At 39.0% G+C, this 20,179-nt stretch overlaps 3 protein-coding genes across 6 annotated transcripts; 1 reads left to right on the top strand and 2 right to left on the bottom strand.

Moving 5' to 3' along the window:
• The first annotated feature begins 11 nt into the window (after positions 1–11).
• On the top strand, positions 12–2,117 carry LOC115446583 (replication termination factor 2). Its single transcript, XM_030173302.2, has 4 exons — positions 12–260; positions 330–509; positions 592–801; positions 1,165–2,117. Exons 1-4 carry the CDS (start codon positions 192–194, stop codon positions 1,669–1,671), a joined length of 966 nt encoding a protein of 321 aa, XP_030029162.2. The 5' UTR covers positions 12–191; the 3' UTR covers positions 1,672–2,117.
• LOC115446584 (protein pigeon) lies at positions 2,112–19,691 on the bottom strand. 4 transcript variants are annotated; one of them, XM_037442719.1, is made up of 15 exons: positions 19,617–19,691; positions 19,461–19,549; positions 18,475–18,900; positions 17,980–18,119; positions 17,078–17,209; positions 9,996–10,166; positions 9,105–9,285; positions 8,459–8,763; positions 7,982–8,158; positions 7,127–7,327; positions 6,660–6,824; positions 5,645–5,892; positions 5,034–5,248; positions 4,355–4,561; positions 2,112–3,820 (listed from the first exon to the last, which is right to left on the bottom strand). In XM_037442719.1, exons 2-15 carry the CDS (start codon positions 19,519–19,521, stop codon positions 3,669–3,671), a joined length of 2,781 nt encoding a protein of 926 aa, XP_037298616.1. In that variant the 5' UTR covers positions 19,522–19,549; positions 19,617–19,691; the 3' UTR covers positions 2,112–3,668. The 4 variants fall into 4 exon arrangements, with proteins under 4 accessions (XP_037298616.1, XP_030029163.2, XP_037298618.1 ...); XM_030173303.2 differs by having other exon boundaries at positions 19,461–19,689; XM_037442721.1 differs by lacking the exon at positions 19,461–19,549 and having other exon boundaries at positions 19,617–19,676.
• On the bottom strand, positions 14,310–15,275 carry LOC119190552. The gene has a single exon (XM_037442723.1). It carries the CDS (start codon positions 15,257–15,259, stop codon positions 14,318–14,320), a length of 942 nt encoding a protein of 313 aa, XP_037298620.1. The 5' UTR covers positions 15,260–15,275; the 3' UTR covers positions 14,310–14,317.
• Positions 19,692–20,179: the final 488 nt, after the last annotated feature.

Genomic DNA, 20,179 nt, shown 5'->3' on the forward strand with positions numbered 1-20,179 from the left:
CCACAGACAAACTCTGCTGAGCCTGAATATGACGCATTCAGACGCATTTGATTACTGACGTCATCTGACAATACCTACCTATTTATTTGCCAAATGTCAATGTTGTAATTTGAACACTGTTGTACACAAACATTTCTGATTTCGAGTTTATTTCTTTCTATTTTCCAAGCAGTAAATTATAACCCGTAAATATGGGTTGTGATGGTGGTACTATTCCCCGACGAGATGAACTCGTTCGTATGAAAAAGAAACCAGAACAGGTGCGGAATTGTTTTTATCTCGTGTCATATGAAATAGTTACTTTTACTTATGAAAGCTTTATTTTACAGAAAGACAAAGATGCAGAGAGATCCTTCAAATGGCGAAATTGCGCACTATCGCAACAGCCGCTTCAGGAGCCCATAGTGGCCTGTGGATTGGGTAGATTATACAGTAAAAGTTCAGTGATTGAATCTCTTCTTGATAAGGACACAAAGCCAGAGTCGATTAGTCATATCAAAAATCTTAAGGTAGGTCATACATTAAAATAACAAGACAAAAATCTCACTGCAAATAATTTCATATAAAAAATAACCTTACATATCTTGACAGGACATTAAAGATTTGAAACTAGTCAAGAACCCAGCGCATGTAGAGACCGACCACACTGATGGTGTTGTGGGCAATGGAAGTGCCCCTTACATCTGCCCCATCAGTGGGCTTGAAATGACCGGCAAGTTTAGATTTATATTCCTGTGGAGTTGTGGCTGTGTGCTCGCTGAAAGAGCCCTGAAGGAAGTTAAGCAGAATTTATGTCACATGGTATGTATTATAGAGCTTTTCTTTGAAGACATCTATATATATAATAATGAATCCCTATTTCCCTTGGTCAGACCATCACGCCTGACTGGCTGGACCGATTTCACTAGTTTTTTTTTGTTGTGTTTGTTAGGAGAAGGTTCTTAAAAAAGAAAAAATTCAATAAATTAAAAACTTAAGGAAAATATTAATTTTATATAACTGTCAATTGTTTGAAATAACTGTCTGCGATTGACAGAAAGAGCACTGCAAATTCATAGTTAAGATGGGACAACGTCTGTCGGGTCAGCTAGTTTTTATTACTTACACAAATCAATTTTGTGGTACTAGAAAACTAAATTAAAACAATTTGTTCTTAATTTTCAGTGTCAACAGCCATTTATGGATAATGATGTTGTGGTCCTCAATGGGACTGAAGAAGATGTAGAAAAACTTAAGGACAAAATGGCGTTACGTATTGCCAACCGAAAAACTAGCAAGAAATCAAAATCAGAAAAAAAACTAAAAGTTGAAACTCTTACTGAATCTACATCAGAAACACCATCAACTTCTAGCACAGAAGTTAAGACTGAAATTAAGGAAGAACCAGAAGCTGGTCCCAGTAATGCTGTTAAAAAAGAAATTGAGACTATACCACTGTCATTACCAAAGTTCAACCCTAATAAACAGGCAAGAGGTCATTTTGGCTCATCAAAACGTGCTCACCCTACGGAGTTGGCAGATGATCCTTCATACAAAAAGACTAAGAAGAATTACAGCATCGCTAAAGATCCGCAAGCTAGTGATGTGTATAAGTCTTTATTCACAACACATAAAGATGAGAAACAACAGCAAAGAGCACACTGGGTTACGTACAATCCTTTTTACAATTAAGGACTTGTCTCACTGTCACAAATCTTATATCATTTACAAGATGAGTGAGTTTGCGAACAGCACTAGTACAAAGAATGCCTGTTGCAGAATTTTAAGCTTTAGGATTCATAGTCAGCTAAAGCAGGATGGTCTTGTGGCCACATTGGTTTGTATTTCATATACTTGGAGCCCAGTGCTGCAACTGCTCTGCTAGTTTAAAAGTGGTACCATACAAATGAAAGTAAATAATGTAGCCAGAGCACACAAACCATGCTATTGTGAGAAAATTGAATTGGAACTAATTTATTATACTAATAATCAACTTTTACAAGTGGGTTTAATATTTTCCTTGTTAGACTAATATATACTATTTTGTCCTGTCTCTTACTTTACTCAAGAATGACACCATAAAGAATACGAAACTAATCTTAAAATTGTGTAATAGAAATAAAATATACTAGATATTTTTTATTGTTTTATTTTGTCACATTTATTCTAAAATATTGCACATATGAATTGCACATAAATGGAATGTCACGCTACAGCCAATTAATCTAATCTTTGTGCTTCTTTGGTAAAAACTTAAGACAAACTCCATATTGGATATATGTGAAATTATACAAAATTATAATTCTACATTTTAAATAAAATTTAAAATCAGAAAATACAGTACTTAGAATTCAAAAATGTTTTAAAGTGCAAAATACCACATGTAATTGATATAAAAATAGAATATATAAGGAATGCAGACAAAACAAAGTCATACACATCAAGTGCAGTTAACTAAAGTACATAGATGTCAGTTCTTCTGAATAAGACAGGTGTGCAAAGTAAACTACAGCAAACAAAAATAATACTAGACCATTCAATTAAAAACTGTTCTACAATATATTAAACTGCTGTTGACAATATTATTTTAATGATCTATGACGCGTTGACTGAGGCATCAAAACAATGAATTACCACCCGGGCTTTACACCTGGCGTGTTTATCACGACGCTAACGCCAGTGCGTCTCCACTCACCTAACGTGTGAAATTAGCGCTACAAGCATACGGCCCACACGAAGTTGGTATATAGCCTGCACAACACATGTATGTATTTTGCCGCGCTGTTGTAGTAGAGCAAGAGCCCGTGTAACCCAGACCTTCGTTATTTTATAAAAGCTGAACGTTTATCAGCGCATGCTCCCAACACAGGTAACAACGATGGGCCATTATGAAGTTTGGGCCACAGTGGCTTTGGCAGGTACACGGTACTAAAGGTGTGTAAAATGCCGATCTAGTTTCATCAAATAATAAAGAGAGATTTTATGGTATTACCATCAGAAAATTATTAAAAATCACGTTATTCATTGACAGACACTTAACATCGTGGCAATCCCTTGCCAGACACCCTTAATGTTCATGAAATTAAATTTTATTTACGTTATAGTATAAAAGCTGATTTTTATATATAGTACTTGGGTAATAAGTAAATAATGTTTCCTCGTTAGCCAGACGTTTTTGATACACACACACCTTTTACACACCTTTAGTACCGTGTACCTGCCAAAGCCACTGTAGCCCAAACTTCATAATGGCCCATCGTTGTTACCTGTGTTGGGAGCATGCGCTGACAAACTTTCAGCTTTTATAAAATAACGAAGGTCTGGGGTTCACGGGCTCTTAGACTATAGCCCTTATTATAACACGCCTGGTTGGTGGTCCAGCACGCTAGAGATCTTTTATGACAGGCCTGGCTTGTGATACCGTAATAGCGACGCACATATATATGGAACACAAAAAACATATTAATCATAGAATATTCATATTGAAAGTAATTTTCCCGTATTTATTCATAATTCTATAAGTCACGTTAATAGAGATCAAAAAGTACAAAATTAAGTACATACGCCATACTGGGCCTGACCTAAGTCTAGCTATTCTACCCACATTTCTTTGCACGCATGAGGTCTTAAAGATATTAAGTAATAAATATGAAATATTAATGAAATCTCCAGTAGATTAAATGTCACGTTTACGCAGAGTTATCCTGTTGCACAGACGCTAAGGTAGCTTCTATTATAAGGTTGAAGTCCAATTCGTTGAGGCTTGCCTTGGCTGTCAGAAGATCCAAAAAAGTGTCCAATGGGGAGAGACGCTCGCCAGAGGGCAGGGCGGCAATTCCAGCTGAAAATAGAAATATAAAATAGGTAGGTAATTTTTTATTAATAGCAAGCTTTATAGCAATGTATTCCACAAACAAACATGATCCTTAAGGGCTGTGATCACTAGGTGGAGAGCAAATACGACTATACGTAACATCCATACTTTAAAAAATTATGATTTCCTGCCATTATTTAAATATGAAGAACAAGATTGTATGTATTGACTTTATAGTGTGTAAAGCAAGAATAAAAACATACCTGCCTCTTCATGCTAGTATTCTGAGTTGATAGCAAGGTGTCCGTGAAGCCAGCCAGGGTAAACTTCAGCTGAAGGGGATGTTACAATTTCAAACAGGTCTGGTTTGATGGCGCGTGTGCTGTGTGTGTACCGACCGGTGTCGCTGAGCGGGCGGTGGCGCGCGTGCTCGTGGTGGTGGCTGGCGCCGCCGCTGAGCAGCGTGGCGGCGTGGTCGCGCGCGCGCACGAGCAGTGCGGCGCGGCCGCCCCCGCCGGCACAGGTGTGCTCGGGTGGCGCGTGTGCTGTGTGTGTACTGACCGGTGTCGCTGAGCGGGCGGTGGCGCGCGTGCTCGTGGTGGTGGCTGGCGCCGCCGCTGAGCAGCGTGGCGGCGTGGTCGCGCGCGCGCACGAGCAGTGCGGCGCGGCCGCCCCACGCCGCAAGCGCACGCCGTGCGCGGCCCTCGCCGACCAGCTGGATCAGCCGCAGCTTGTTATTCACCGCAGTCTTGCTCTCGTCGTCCTTACCTGTGTTCAAATCATTTTTGCCATTATTCTTGTCAACGCACAAACTTATTAGTGCCTTGACTGCAGCCCACACCTATTGTGTAATTAAACGAGCAATACCAGTGCACCACAGGTGACGCATTAAAAACTACAAAGGAGCACACGTCTAGCGTGCATAACGTGTCAAGATAAGCGCTACACTAATGCAACCAAACACATAAAAACAATGTTATGTAGCCGATGGGGATACACCTGTCGTGTGAACCGCATGCTCGTAACGCTTATTTTTATACGTTAAGTATGTGAAGCCGCAGTCATTGTGGTCAGTTACGCGAATGAAGGAAACATGTGATGAAGCGATCGGATAGGGGTTTATGGGTTTGACGAAAAGTTTACGGATTAATAGAGGCATTCAAATGGATGTATTTATCAGTAAAACTTGCGTTTAAAACAGTAAAAAGATCAATATTAAAAAAGAAACAATAATACTTACAAGCAATAATAGCTTTCATGACGTCTATCTGCAGCTCGAACACGTTCCTGTGCACGTATTGTACGAACGCGTGGAACGGCAGCGCGCGGTACCCCAGGTACGTGAAGAACGAGCTGAACCCCTGCGGCAGCGGGAACGCGATCGAGTCCGCCGCCAGGTAGTATTGCTCGAGGATCTTGAATAGCAGGAATGCGTGCGTTGGCTCCATCTCATCGCTGTTGGAGCATCACTTCATTAATATTGAGTAAAGCTGTAAACTTAAACCAGTGTTAAGAGGTAACACAGTAACGAAAGTTAAACTTACCGTAAATTATCCGTGACACATTAAAACATTCCCATAACAAGCCAAAAAAAAAAACAAAATACAAATCACAAAAAATGAACGCACCAATAAAACCAACAAAACCACTAAAAATAGACAAAAGAACGTAACCAAACGAAGCACACACGTCCATTATTTAGGAAAACTAAACACATCACACGGTAAAAATAAGAGCAACTCAACACAACCGTCAAAGGCAGCTACTTCACGCGAAAATCGTCAAACCAAGAAAAGCGACAACACAATGATGAAAAACCTCGCAATGGTGCAAGAGGTTCGCAATCCATACATGAATGTGAAGCCGCGATGCTGGTTGTGCGCGGGCGCAGCGGCGGCGGCGCGCGTCACGGCGCGACACAGCGCGCGCGACGCGTCCAGCTGCGCCGACGCCCAGCGCGTCGCCACCGCGTGCACGCCCGACTCCACGCCGCGACCACCACCACCACTCGCGCCACCCGCGCCCGCCCCCCCGGCCCCGCTCGACCCGCCCGACCCGCTGCACTCGCGCATCAGGTGCACGCTCACCTCGCGTAGGTTCTGGTTATGAGCGAGTAAAGTGAGAGCAAGCTCCTATTAGCTCTTTGTTCTTGATGAAAACATTGAGATGTCTCATCAAACTAGGAACCCGAGGCTGGTATGTTGGGAATACCAGCTATAGCGACGTGGCACTTCGATACATGAAGAAGTCAGGGACAGGAGGCAATGACTCCGATTGCTACGGAAAGCCTCAAACAAACACAGTCCTACATTATAATAAGACATCATGTGCGTTCAAAATCACTCACCACGGACGAAGTGGATCAACACATATCAATGTTCTAAAAACGGTGTCACAATTTATCACTCCAATCAGGACATATACGATTATAATAAACTATCAGGTTTGCGCCATAATATATACTGCCTTACAAATATTAAAAATGTGAAAGTTTGTGAAAATATTTGGATTTTTGTTAGAAGTGAACTCAGAAACAGCTAAATCTAATTCCATACGCGCAATGATACTTTTGTTCCGGTAATTTGCTCGCATGGGAAATACCTTTTTTTATCTGATTTTTCAAAGAAATTGCGTTTGGTTCGAACAGGTGGCGCTATGAATCGCTACAATGCTTTAGGGACTTTTGTAGCTGAAAACACATTTTACGTAGACGAAACTGCGAGCATCACCTAGCAAATCATATATTACCAAATATCTTTTGCGCTACGTTGTACTACATTCTATATAACCTATCATCAGTAATTAAAATGACACAAAAACTGGATTATTCACATAATTAATACCCAACTAACACTACGTGACTCACCGCGGCAATAATATGCTCTTGCTTGCTAGCAGTGCAGACGTCTAGTTCGAAGAAGGGCAGCAGGTCCTGTCCGCTGCCCACCGACGAGCGGCGCTGCGGCGCGCCCAGCGCCGGACCCGCCGCGCTCGGCGACAGCGGCGTGCTGCACCGCGACAGCGCCTCCGGCTACACCATATTACATATTTACCTATACATTTGTCCAACCCATGCTGAGATTATAAATGCGGAAGTACGAGGTAACTCTGTCTATTTTGATAAAATTTGGTACGGTAAGCTTCAAACTCAAAGGAGAAACCGAATAGCGCAGCTATGGCTAAACACACGTAAATTGAGGGTTCGATAAAAAAAATGACTAATGTGTCAATTGGAGAACGCACAGACGAAAGTGTTTTACTAAGAATCAAAATTCGGCGGTCAACGTACACAGTAATATATATGGGAATATTATTTGTGGCATGTAGTCGTACCTGGTAGCAGTGCAGACTGACGCGCAGCTTGTCGAGGACCTGCTGCGGCGCGAGGCGCGGCGGCGCGCGGTCCGTGAGGCGCGCCCACACGCGCGTCCACACGTCCTCCGCGAACTGGCACACGCGCTGCCTCGGCGCCAGCACCACCGCCGCGCTGTTCCACAGCTTCTCCTGCGACACCGACACGCACATGTTGCGCACCTGTACACCAATAACATTCCAATTAATACGGTAGTTTAGTGACCATTTCCACCACTTTCACACGTAAATTGCGGCGCCTAAACAATGAATTATCGTACGTGCGGCACATTATCCGCACGGCCCATTGTTTCACACTCACGTAGCAAGTGCAACTCCACACACCTAGCGTGTAAAAATAAGTGCATCGCCAGTGCAATGACACAACACAGACTGTTGTGTTCGCATCGGCTACATGATAAACAGCGTATGTATTATGCTTCATTACTGTAGCTCTCATGCGTGTAATTTCTTGTGTGCATCCTTGTAAATATATTTTTATAACACGCCTAGCATAATATGATGCTGCACTGACGTTGCGTGCCTAAAAACGCAACAGGTGTGTGTGCCGCAGTCAAGTTGTTAATTACAAAACGGTGCGAAGAACCTACGCCGTAATTTAAGAATATTGACATATCAAAGACTATGTTCAATTTTGGATTTTTACTTTCCCAGCAAGTCACATTTTGATTATCACTGTTCTAATCTATGTGTAAAAGCCTCAAGAAATCCCCAAAGAGTAAGGACCGTCAACATTTAGTTTTTCCAATTATAGCAATCATACATTTACTTCCTCGTTTGTTAAACTGTAAAAAGTATTTGAGTGGTGCCATCGACCTTGACGTCAGCGAACTTGAGGTGCAGCGTGAACGGCAGCATGTTGCACAGCGGCAGCGCGGAGGCGGGCAGCGAGCGGCGCGTGAGCGCATGCGTCGTGCCCACCAGGTACTCCTGCAGCACGCGCTGCAGCCCCCACAGACCCTCGCGCTGCGACACGCACGACCACGACACCAGCTGCCAAAACATTTCACCTAATGTTATGAGGACCTCTCTGACGCCGAACCCCTCAACTCTCTGAGAGATCTACTCCAGGCACATCCTGTTAGAATAACAAACAAAATGCGTCCGGCCAGTTGGAGTAGAATCACGGATCGCCGTCAATAAACCAATAATGATCTTAAATTAATATTATCTATATTTTAAACACGTTACGTGTCCGACGTCCACTCCAAAGTTTTATTTAATTAATAATACTGCCTGCAACTTTAAACTACAAAAGACCATTAAACATATGTAAGTTTTCCATTATCATACCTCTTCAGCCAAGTCCATGTTCCCCTCGTGCAGTATCAGATAGTGCATGATCGCCAGCTTGTTCTCTATCGCCGTGTTGCTCTTAAATGTAGCAGCCAGGTCCTTATCGGCGACGGAAACAGTCACTATGTCTAGGGTGTTAAGGTCGACCATCGCGTGCGGCCCCCAGCCGAGGATGGGCGCCAGGCTTGGCCCGCTCTCGCGCTCATCTACGGGTATAACGATATGGCAGCACGGCTCGTGGTAGAGGCTGATGTCTATCAGATGGGTGTATAGCATCGGAATGTTCACCAGAAGATGGTTATCTGTAAATAAGATGGTATAAGAAGATAAAGAATAAATTTCCATTTATTCTTGACTAGGGTTTTTATGGCCCCGCCTTCGTAGACATCCTATCAGGACATATGAACACAATTCTGAGATAAAAACTACCCTATATGTTAATACAAGACTTGGTCTATCCGAGTTAAAGTCCATTCAAAATTGTTTAGCGGTTTAGGTGGTTATAGAAGGTACATTTAATTCTTAAAATATCTCAACAAAATTAATTGGACACGATTGCACTTTGTACAGCAAAAAATTGTACTTGTCATTAACCTAAAAAATGTGACAACTCATCATGTTTGCTGAAGACAACTATAGTGACCTTCATATAGCGTGTAGGAAGGGCGTAGTGACTTGGCAAGCGCCCACGGCAGGTCCGGCACCACGCTGTGCACCACGCACCCGTGCTGCAGCAGCGTGATGGAGTACGCGAAGTTCACACCAGAGTCCTTCAGGTCCGCGCTGTCTTCCATCACTAGGGATGTGGTCGAGTCGTCTAAGGGCTGAAAAAAAACCTCATTGTTCCGTGTACCATAAGGACCAATTTCAATCGCTTCGTTCAATGTTGAGATTAAACCAATAGGAATAAGTCATTTGTATGTATGTCAAAAAAACTTTATTAATTTTGACACCGCAATGACCCACTGCACCTGTTGGTAGAGTTGATTCCATATGGTGTCGACTGACGGAAAAAATACGTTACCAATCGATACAATTATGCCGGCCTGTTTTCAACCGGGGTACACTTACATGGGGTACTATATCGGGTTTTACATTTTTGTTCGGTTGCTGCTATTCAGGCGGGTATAATCATCCCACCACCAACATGCTTTAAAAAATATGTTGCGTCGCCGTGACATTAGTTTAACTAGCGACCTGCTTCGTATTATATTATCCATAATTTATTTGTCGTACAAAATATTAATGAATATACACATAAACTTCGTCTTAAATCCGTCCATTGGTAAAAGCCATATAAAAATCCGTTAGATAATTTTATAATAGCTTTTGCGGCTCCGCCCGCATGAAATAATTTCCCGGATTAAAAATAGCCCATAGCTAGGTGTAATGTAGTTTCCTATTAGTAAAAAAAATAATAAAAACCGTTTAGTAGTTCCTAAGATTAGCGCGTTCAACCAAACGAACTCTGCAGCTTTATATATTAGTATAGATACGTAAGGTGAAGAACAAATGGGAGAAAGTAATTCCTTACCTTGTACAGATAGTGATGGCAGATGCACAGTATGCCGCGCTGGTCGCACACTATCTGCAGGTCGAGGCTGCAGTCGTGCACGCGCAGCGGGATGGGGTCGTCCTCGTACGCGCCGCAAGCCGCGCCTTCAGACGAACTCGACACGTTCGGCAGGCTTAGCGGGATGTTCATCTGGGAGAGGACACTTACCATGTATAATTAATAATAAGGTGTAAAAACCCCAACTACATCAATACGTGTTACCGCCATTTTTAATGAATTCATAATTTCGGTCTAAAATTGGAACAGATCAAAGGTTTTTTGACATGCTTGCATATGAAATAAGACTGACTCGGTAGTGTAGTGGAATTACGGTACGACTGCAGTGCTAAGGTCTCTAGTTCGAGCCTCAGACAGGACAAAATTATATTGGGTTTTCTGCTCAATATCAGTCCGGAGTCTGACATTTGTGGTCTATATGGCGATAGGCTCGCTCCCTATCACATCATGGGACGGAATACGCACAGCGAAAAAAGTGAGTGAGGTTACAAATGACTTTAAATTTTGACCACTTTATTCTCTTAATCAGATCTGTATCACCGCGCAAGCTCTCCAAAAGAACCGGTCTTCGTACCATGATTTTCCACGGATAAAATAGAATATAAATAATAATACTCGCCTTGTATTATATACTTATAGGGGTTAAGGAAGTGTTGTAGATGTTTGGGCCAAAATTTCAACATTTATGTTAAGTAATTTATTTATTTATTTATTTATTTATTTCATTTTAGGAAGGCTTACAGACTAATTTACAATTATACAACAATATATTCTAACAAATTGCTGACAATAAGCCTCCACCTATAGATAACTTAAATAAGCGCCTTACATGTATAATCGAAATTAGGAAGGACTTTTACACGGCATTACATTAAAATTTAAGCCATTGTGTCCATAAGTATTTTATAAAGTATTCAATTAATTATTAGTAAAGAATTGCTGTGATAACAATCGTTTTACAGTTGTCGTGCTGGTGCAAAATAGATCGATGTTTAGGTTCAGAGGCAGACTATTAAAGTTGTTCATACTACGAAGCAAAAATGAATTTCTCCTATAATTTGTTTTAGCAAACAACACACTTAACATCCCTCTTTGTCTGAGGCCTAAGAGATTTGTACGAAGAGATATTCTTGCAAGTAAATCAGGGCAATCAATAGTGCCATTAGCTATCTTCATGAGTAAGCAAATATCATTAATTTGGCGTCTAATTTCTAGTGGTAAGAAGTGATACTTTTGACAGCGAGCATAATATCCAGGCGTCGATTGACGTGCTTTAAAATCAAGATATGTTAAGAATTTCCTTTGAATTCTTTCTAACCTCTTTATGTATGTATCATATTGAGGATTCCAGACTTGAGATGCGTACTCGAGATGGCTACGTACGAATGAACAATATAAGACCTTTAGTGGCTTTAGTGATCGAAAACCAGCGGTGGTTCTTAAAATAAAACCTAACGCCTTAGACGCCTTACATGTAATTTCATTGATGTGCTTATCAAAGAGTAATTTGCTATCATGTATAATACCGAGGTCCTTTATACTATTCACTTTAACAATGGTGTCGTTATTGAAGTTGTAGCTAACGTCTATGATTGATTTTGCCTAGAAAATGTAATATTATAGCATTTAGACACATTTAATTGTAATTTATTGCGACTACAATATAAAGCAAACCTATCAAGATCTTCTTGAATTTTAAGGCATCCGACTCTAGGCGGATGGATTTAAAAATTTTCATGTCGTCGGCGTATAATAATATAGTTGAATTACGAAAACATTCTTTTATATCTCCTATAAATGCAGTAAACAATAGAGGGCCGAGTATGGACCCCCTGCGGGACGCCTGATGGTATAGACTTCCAACAAGATGTGTGTCCATTGAGTACCACAGCCTGAGTGCGATTGTCAATATATGACGCAAACCACCGGTAGAGGTCACCGTGTATACCTGCAGCCATAAGCTTTTTCAAAAGTATTTGATGGTCAATTCGATCAAAGCATTTACTATAGTCAGTGTAGACTACGTCCACCTGAGCATAGAGACTGAGAGATTCAGTTATAAACTCATTGAACAGAGTAAGATTGGACGTAGTGGACCTATTTTTAAGAAAGCCATGCTGCTCATTAATAAAGTTACAGGATAAGGCAGAATAGACTGCTGAGTATACTATTCTTTCAAGGACTTTCGAAAATAGGCACAGCTTTGAGATAGGGCGGTAGTTAGTAACCTCTGCCTTGTTGCCTTTTTTATAAACAGGGGTTATAAAGGCAGATTTCCAAATTCTCGGAACAACTCCTTCTAATAATGAGCGCCTAAAGAGAATACAAATTGGAACAACAATGTTTTCGGCACAATTTACAACGTATATAGGTGGTATAAGGTCTGAGCCTCCAGATTTATTGAGGTCAAGCTTGCGAAGAAGCTTCAATACTGTACTCGGACATATATCAATGGAGCTAATCAATGAGTTGTTATAAGCTGTATAATTATAATCATCTATTAAGTTGGAATTTTCAACAGTGTCCTGAAAGGTCGAATAAAAGAATTCAGCAAACAGATTACTTATACTCTCACCAGTATCAGCGGAAGATTCTTGATATCTCATTATTTTTGGAAAATTGTTAGAACATTTCTTGTTTTTAACATATGACCAGAATGTTTTAGGGTTATCAATAATTGCTTTTTCAAGGTTATTCATATATGTATCAAAGCATGAACGTTCAATTTCAATGACTTTACGTCTTAACAGAGAGAAACATTGATAATCAGATTGATTGCCATATATTTTGTACTTTTTATGGTACTTGGACTTTTCCTTTAGCATTTTTATTAAGGCCCGACTATACCAGACTGGATGAGACTGCTGTGTTACTAATTTTAATGGAATAAATTTATCTCTTAATTCGTATAATTTACTATAAAACTTAGTTACTGCATCGTCTAATTTATTACATTTTAAAAACTCATCCCAGTCGATGTTGGCAAGAGCACTGTTAATTGGGCCATAATTACCTTTGCGATACATATATTTGGCAGTTACCTTGTCAAGCAAATTATCTATTTCAATATATTTTGTATAAATAAGCAATGACTTATGGTGAAGATCTATGGGTACAGCAAGAGAATCAGAACACTCAATGACTTCCACTTTATCATTCGCGAAAACTAAATCGAGGAGTCTATTATTCATATTTCGTTCTTTGTTATACTGGGATAAATTACATAGGTTCATAGTGTCAAAGAAGTCAGAGAGTAACCGATTTTGATGATGTTTAGGTAATAATTCACTACTGTCAGGGGAATCATACCACTCTACTTGATTGCCAAAATTAAAATCACCTATTATAATAAATTTATCCAGAGGGTGGCTACATATTACTGTGTTGAGGTTATTAGTGAAATTACACAGTTGAGTGCTATACGAATTACCAAAATTTTCATTACACAAGTACAGTGCACAAATATTTATATTATAAACAACTGACGGTCGCCTTTTCTTTAGTGAAATAGTAACCCATAAATCCTCTGCTGAGCTTCGCCAATCACATCTTTCAAAAACTGTCAAATCTTTCCTAACGGCGATTAAAACGCCTCCACCAAGCGATTGCGATGTCAGTCTGTAGTCTCGGTCACGTCTCCATACCAAGTACCGATTGTCGAATAGCTCAGTGTTACCTATTCCATCAACTAACCATGTTTCAGTAATTATAATCACATCATAGGAACTTAAACACGTATTCCTAAAGAAATTATTAGTCTTCGTACGTAGCCCACGCACATTCTGATAGTATATACTAAGAGATGAAGGAACCATTTATGCTGCGGATCCAAAAAACTATATAATAGCATACACAAAGAGTTACAATTTTTGTATTTAAAGTGACATAAGTTAAGTTTGAGAGGGTAAATCTAAATTTATTTAAAGCACACATTAAAACACGGTTGTTAGAAATCTTTAACTTCGAATTATTACTTACTAAGGTGAAATGAATAGAAACAAAGGCGGCTATTGTGACCGGGTCCCAAGCACAACACATCCTAATCGACAATGAACAGCCACTGAATATAAGCTCTAAGTATAAGAATCTAAGATTTAAATTTGTATAGCAACTTAATATTAAATAAAAATATAATTTCACCGTTTCTTTGCAACACACTGCACAGTGACACAGTATTTGATGAAAAACGTGAGTAGCACACACAGTGATGTGGTTCTCAACATTTAGCGACGTATGTATTATCAAACAATAATTTATAGACACTAAATTGCTAAACATAGGCATTAAATTATTTTTGTAAGGTCTTTTTCTGAATTTATCACAAGAACAGGCGAGGTATCGTTTTTTCTTATATGTATCTTTGCATGCTTTACCCAGATATAACGGAAATCCTTTACGGCAGCGGCTTTCTTTGCTTTGGATAGGAGTAGCTTGTTTTTTGCTGTTAAGTGGTCATTAATGAATACTCTGCGCTGACCTGGTAATCCAAAGTATGCAGCTGTAAATGCGGACGACTTAGAAGAAATCCTGGCTGCTGCAATAAAGTCCTCTTTCACAAATCTGTTATTGAAGCATACAATAATTGGTTTTATGTTGTCCTTAACAAGTGTTGGTACTCTTGTGATAAAGTTGATTTGGTTCTTAGTGATGGGATACTGAATTTTAGCTCCAATGGTTGTTAATATGTCGAACAAGTTTTCGCCATTATTTTGAGGTATGCCTTTGATTTCAAGATTATTCATTCGTGACCACTGATCTCTGGCATTAATTTCCTCCTCAGACTTATTTATTTGGGCTTGTAAGGTGTTAACTTGGTTTTGAATCTTCTCCACTTGAGCCAAACGCTGCTCGAAATCCTTGATTTTTATATTGAATTCCGTTATTGTTTTATTAGACTCTATTACTGAGGTTTGCAGCTGCGCAAATTCTGAGCGAAGAGCCTTAATATCTTCTGCCAGTAATTCCAAAGGAGCCAACTTTGCACTTATGGCCCTAATTTCTTTTAATACACGCGATTCCGTGTCGAGCTTTGGCGAATTTTGTTCGCTGGTAGTAGTTGATTGTTTACATTTAGCGCACCTCCAAGTGAGTCTTCTATCACCCAATTTCCTGAAGCCTGTCTCGGTGACACCCGCGCATTGGTAGTGTAGGACCAAGTGACACACTGAACATTTGGCTCCTTCCGTCAAGTGATCTCTGCAGACGCCACAACTTTGGGTATCCATTTTCAAAAATATACTAGGAAAAATGTTGAGACACACTGATGTTTTTAATAAAACGTAGTAAGGGCGCACGTTAAGAGATGACCGAACAGCACCAAGCCTACGGACTGACTGAATATTTACTGAATATTTTAATTAATACAATTCACATGATGTAGGATCGATTGTGCAGGCCATTCTAAAAACTAAGCGTAGTATTTTCCACAGCGTGTACATTTTGCGCTGACCCTAGTTTGAGATGTATATTAAACGTATAGGAGTAAGAGAATCAGAAAATATGGACGATATTAGCATGGATAAAGCTGGAATTTTGGAAACGGTCTTAAATGTAGGCTATATTTTATGATGTACTCGTAAGTAACTTTAGCGCTACCATTAAAATATCTTCAAATCACCAATCCAGACTGGCGGTAACCGCAATATCTATTACTGCCGCCAAACAGCCGTGTGTAGTCACTGTTGTGTTCCGATTAACATTGTAACCAATATAACTACTGGCCATAATAAAACTTAACACCTCATGTCTCAGGAAGGCGAGCGCAGTGGAATACCAAACAACATGGTCCCCCCCGTGACCATGAAGGCTGCAAAGTCTTCGAAACGTCGGGAGAAAATAAAATACCAGCACCGCGATAGAATCCGAAAATTAGTTTAATTTCAATACCAAACAATACTTTGTAATTGAAGGTGTTGGATTGTATTTCTACTGTTTACGCTCGATCGTATCGCTTACCATCAGTCATTCGAAGCAATAAAAAAAAATGACTCCAGCGACAAAAAAAAACTTATTCCCGTAACTATTGTACTAAGATAGTTGCCAAAACAAAACAGTCATCAGACAAAAATAACGACAGGTTAAATTTGCGCGAATGCATCACCTTCTTACGAAAATAGTGCAATAAAAATGTGCTGCGTGTGTGACAAACGCGATGCTTCTATGAAATATTAAAAATGCTGATTGTAGTTGCCAAGGTGTAAGATTTGCAATCTTTGCTGTGGAAAAACACAACAAAGTCATTTTCTAGGTAAAACAACGCGGGATTTTTCATGTTGCTAGCAACATGTGTTAGGCTTCTATTATGTTTAAGCAGTACGTCTGGGTAAGAAGTAGGTATCACTGCAAGGTCTGTTTCTACTTCCATGAAGCACTATGCAAGGACCAGTCCTGGATTTGTAAATAGGCCGTATAGGCCGCGGCCTATACGCGGCAGCTTCTTAGGGGCGGCAGATTTCAGAGGACGCTCACTCGATTTAAGTAATCATTCGTTTATTTAACTTTAGTGCCTTCCATAATACAAACAAACGGAAAATTATTAAGTATTTTAGAAACCTCCATACATACATAAGCCTACCTACGTGGTACGACGGAAATAAAGTGGCCTACACTCATAAAAAAATATAAATCTGGCACTGGCAAGGACTGTTATGTTCTGATTTGAACAACAATTTTTGCGAGTGTAATTACTGGGCATTGTGGCACGTAACATAAGAATTACGTGTTAGACTGAAAAACACAATTCGAAGTACTGCTACACTATGCAAACCATTCAAGGTGACGCTGCATAAGCAGTCGTTGCGATTATAATGACACGAGCGAACTGCTTTCGCGTTTCCACACAAATTACACACGACATAATTCTACATTTAAAGATCAATTATATTATTGACACAATATAATCCTTATATTAAACTTAGGTGGAAGTAAGTGTGAAAAAGGAGGTGCTTAATTGTACTTATTTATATTTTAAGCACTGTATAGTTAGGTAAGGATACACTGGTCTTAAAATTAGCTACACCATAAGGTCATATCTTAGCACTTACGACAGTCTCGTGAGGCAGGTCAGCGTGGAACTGCAACGCGGAGAGCGTCGGCGTTGCCTCCGACGGAGACTTCACCTCCTCGCCCTCCGCGAAGCTCTGCGCTGATTGACGGAAATGGATGTAGTAGAGGACCTGGATACAAAATAAAATTACGGTAACTGAATATCAGTGTTTAAATTCTGCAAAATATAATTCATTTAATAATAGAATTTAAAAAAGTATCAAGCGAATCAAGGACCACGAAATAAAGTAGGTACTTGGGTACAGTTTTGGATATGTCCTTATAGACCGTGGCCTAGGAGCGACAGCGGTTTAAGGGGCTGTATATTATACAATATGTACGGCATGGCTGCAATCAGGAATCTTTTTTTATGCCCCTGTTAAAACAGGCGCACAGACACGGGAGTGGCTTATACTTAGGAAAAATATAAATCCGCACTACTTGACTATCCATATATTAATAAACGCAGTTTATAGAATTATTATCCAGTGCATAACCACACATTCAACAAATGTTTATTTTGTGCATAAATTATCTAACTGCCACTTGACTCATAAAATTATAACTTATCACTGTACCCATTTTCCTTGTTTTAAGTTGTATAACAGCCAAGTGTACTACACTGGTTTAAAAGATTTGAAGTCAACAATAATTTTAATGTTAATTTCAAAACTGAGTGTGTTTTTCCTCCACTACTCAATTATCATATTTTTATATAATATTTAACTTGCAGCTGCACTTGCACATTATTCTTGGAATAAAAGCACTGAGCATTTGCTCAAATTAAAAAGAAGCTTCTATGTTAATTCAGGATTTATCTATGAAAAATATTTATTCAGTAGTAAATGAGTGATATGCTAACAAACATCATCACAGAACCAATCTATATTAGTGAGATTACCTGATTGACACAGTCCCACTGCGCCCATGAGAATACTTTGACAATGGTCTCAGGTTCAGGGTAGATGCCGTCAAAGCCCCATTTCTCTGTCCCATCATCAAACTCATTTAAAAACATTGGGGTGCGGTAGATCTTTATACCTAAAATCATAATCATTTAATATATAACATAATGCAATTTTATAACAAGATATATTTATTATTGCCACATTGACATCCAGTCACAGAGTAACTGTCAACTATGAGGTTGTGGATTCAAATTATATGGGCTGTTAAATTTATTGCTTGTGTTTTTTTTTATTTATTTAAATTTATTGTTGTATTTATTTGTGCAAAAAAACTATTCATCAAATGGTATATTCTTAAAAAAATGTGTCAATTTTACCAAAAAAGAGCTTGCCTTCATTTGCTACTACTTTGAACTATGGTCAACCTGAACCCTCTATTGACCTCTTAATTAACTAAAAGAAGTGGCTTAAATGGCATGACAACTTACACTCTAAATGTTTAAAAAGCAAGAATCTATCATTCCTTATACCGGGACTGTACTTATTGGTCTTTCCATAAACATACTGCAGCATTATCTGCTTCGTAGAGCACTCTTCAACTTCTTCAGGCACTCGCTCTTTATCAGGAAGCAAGCAGATCAGAAATGGGCAGTATAGAGGTTCCTTTACTTCTGAATCATCTGTTGGTAGTGTCTTCACCACATAGGCTAGTAGAGTGTGTGTGGCATTCACAGAAGCTTGGATTATGTTCAGTTTATCATCAAATGTGTGGAGTATAGACAATGTTTTAGTTTTATTGGCATAGACACCAATGTTCTGAACTTCCTTATCATCCTTTGCTGTTGATATCCATGTGAGGATCTGTGAACCATCTTGTTCCTGGCCGAGTAATCGCCACTCTCGTGCTGTTACCTCTAAAAGAAACATTCATCACAGGCCATTCAATAAGTTAAAAAATTCATTGTTAAAATCTGATAGGTTATCTGACAATTTTTTTATTAAAATTATACTGCATACCTCCTCCTCACAATTTCTTATGAGCTGTAGAATTACGTTTTTATAAAAGTGTAAAGATATAAATGCATTATAATTGTTTTTTATTTCTGAAATACTATTATAAAAGATTTATGTATGTCATAATATTCGAGAATAATAATAGCCATCATAAAATTAAAATCTCTTATGTACACAACACTGTAACAGTTTATAATATAATGTAGGTGCTGTATTCCTCTCCTTATAAGGCGCCAAGCTCTAGCTAGTGACAGAAAAAGCTCGTGAAATGTGACATTAACTATCATCAATCGAATTATTATTTGATATAACTGAATCGAGATGATCACAACACTATTTTCATGTAGTATATACTTTTACCGTGTTTCAATAATTGATTTATAAATATAATGCTTTTAAATTGCAATCAAGCACTTCAATCGAAATAAAAACATTGGTGATAGTGAACCGACGCACCTACCTTCTTCAAGTTGAGTTTCAAGAATTCCACACAACTTGACAGCTAGATTTTGCACGGCCATTTTATACAGTATTATACACTGAATTCACCTGTTTTACACAAAAATACTATTTAATACCATACCATATCGCCACGTTATCAATCAAAATAGCGCACCTTTATTGACTTTTCTCGCTCATTTTCTATCAGCTGGCGCCCAGCTGTTAGAACAATGTGAAGTAACTAATACAGAACCAACAACATAAAGAACAAACATTGAATGATAAGGTTGGCCATACTACGGCGCTACTTATACAAATCAACCAATTGTATCGAGGCGCTTTAAATCATAGCGCGTTTCATTTCCCATATTATAATTTATACACACAATTAAAACTTTCACAATTTTTTTTTAATTTATCATCTCACTGCTTTATTACATCATAAATATACTTAAATTTCTCGCTTTATGTCTAAAATTCTGAACAACTATAAATAACCAATAACCGCACAATATTTTTAATTTATTAACCTTGCTTGTTTGTAATATAAGGTTTTCATAACTTCTTTGAATTATACGAAATAATATAATTTTACCGAAATACATTAACATGGAATCTTCTAACGGTGTATCAATATCATTTCATAGTATTTTCTGAGTGAAGTGTAACGTAATCAAACGGTGACGTACATTTTCAGAAGAAACAAACATGAAGTTAGCAACTTATAACCCCGCCGAG

The sequence above is a fragment of the Manduca sexta genome, chromosome 25 (assembly GCF_014839805.1).
Source record: "Manduca sexta isolate Smith_Timp_Sample1 chromosome 25, JHU_Msex_v1.0, whole genome shotgun sequence".
Taxonomy (NCBI): Eukaryota; Metazoa; Arthropoda; class Insecta; order Lepidoptera; family Sphingidae; genus Manduca; species Manduca sexta.

Bases quoted from the DNA above. Each gene is read 5' to 3' on its own strand.
- LOC115446583 (XM_030173302.2), top strand. From the start codon at position 192: ATGGGTTGTGATGGTGGTACTATTCCCCGACGAGATGAACTCGTTCGT. The intron at 261-329 runs GTGCGGAATTGT...TTTATTTTACAG, and splicing joins TGAAAAAGAAACCAGAACAG to AAAGACAAAGATGCAGAGAG. The intron at 510-591 runs GTAGGTCATACA...ATATCTTGACAG, and splicing joins GTCATATCAAAAATCTTAAG to GACATTAAAGATTTGAAACT.
- LOC119190552 (XM_037442723.1), bottom strand. From the start codon at position 15,259: ATGGATACCCAAAGTTGTGGCGTCTGCAGAGATCACTTGACGGAAGGA.
- LOC115446584 (XM_037442719.1), bottom strand. From the start codon at position 19,521: ATGGCCGTGCAAAATCTAGCTGTCAAGTTGTGTGGAATTCTTGAAACT. The intron at 10,167-17,077 runs GTAAGTGCTAAG...GTCCTCTCCCAG, and splicing joins ACCTGCCTCACGAGACTGTC to ATGAACATCCCGCTAAGCCT. The intron at 3,821-4,354 runs GTCAGTACACAC...TTCTATTTTCAG, and splicing joins CCGCCCGCTCAGCGACACCG to CTGGAATTGCCGCCCTGCCC.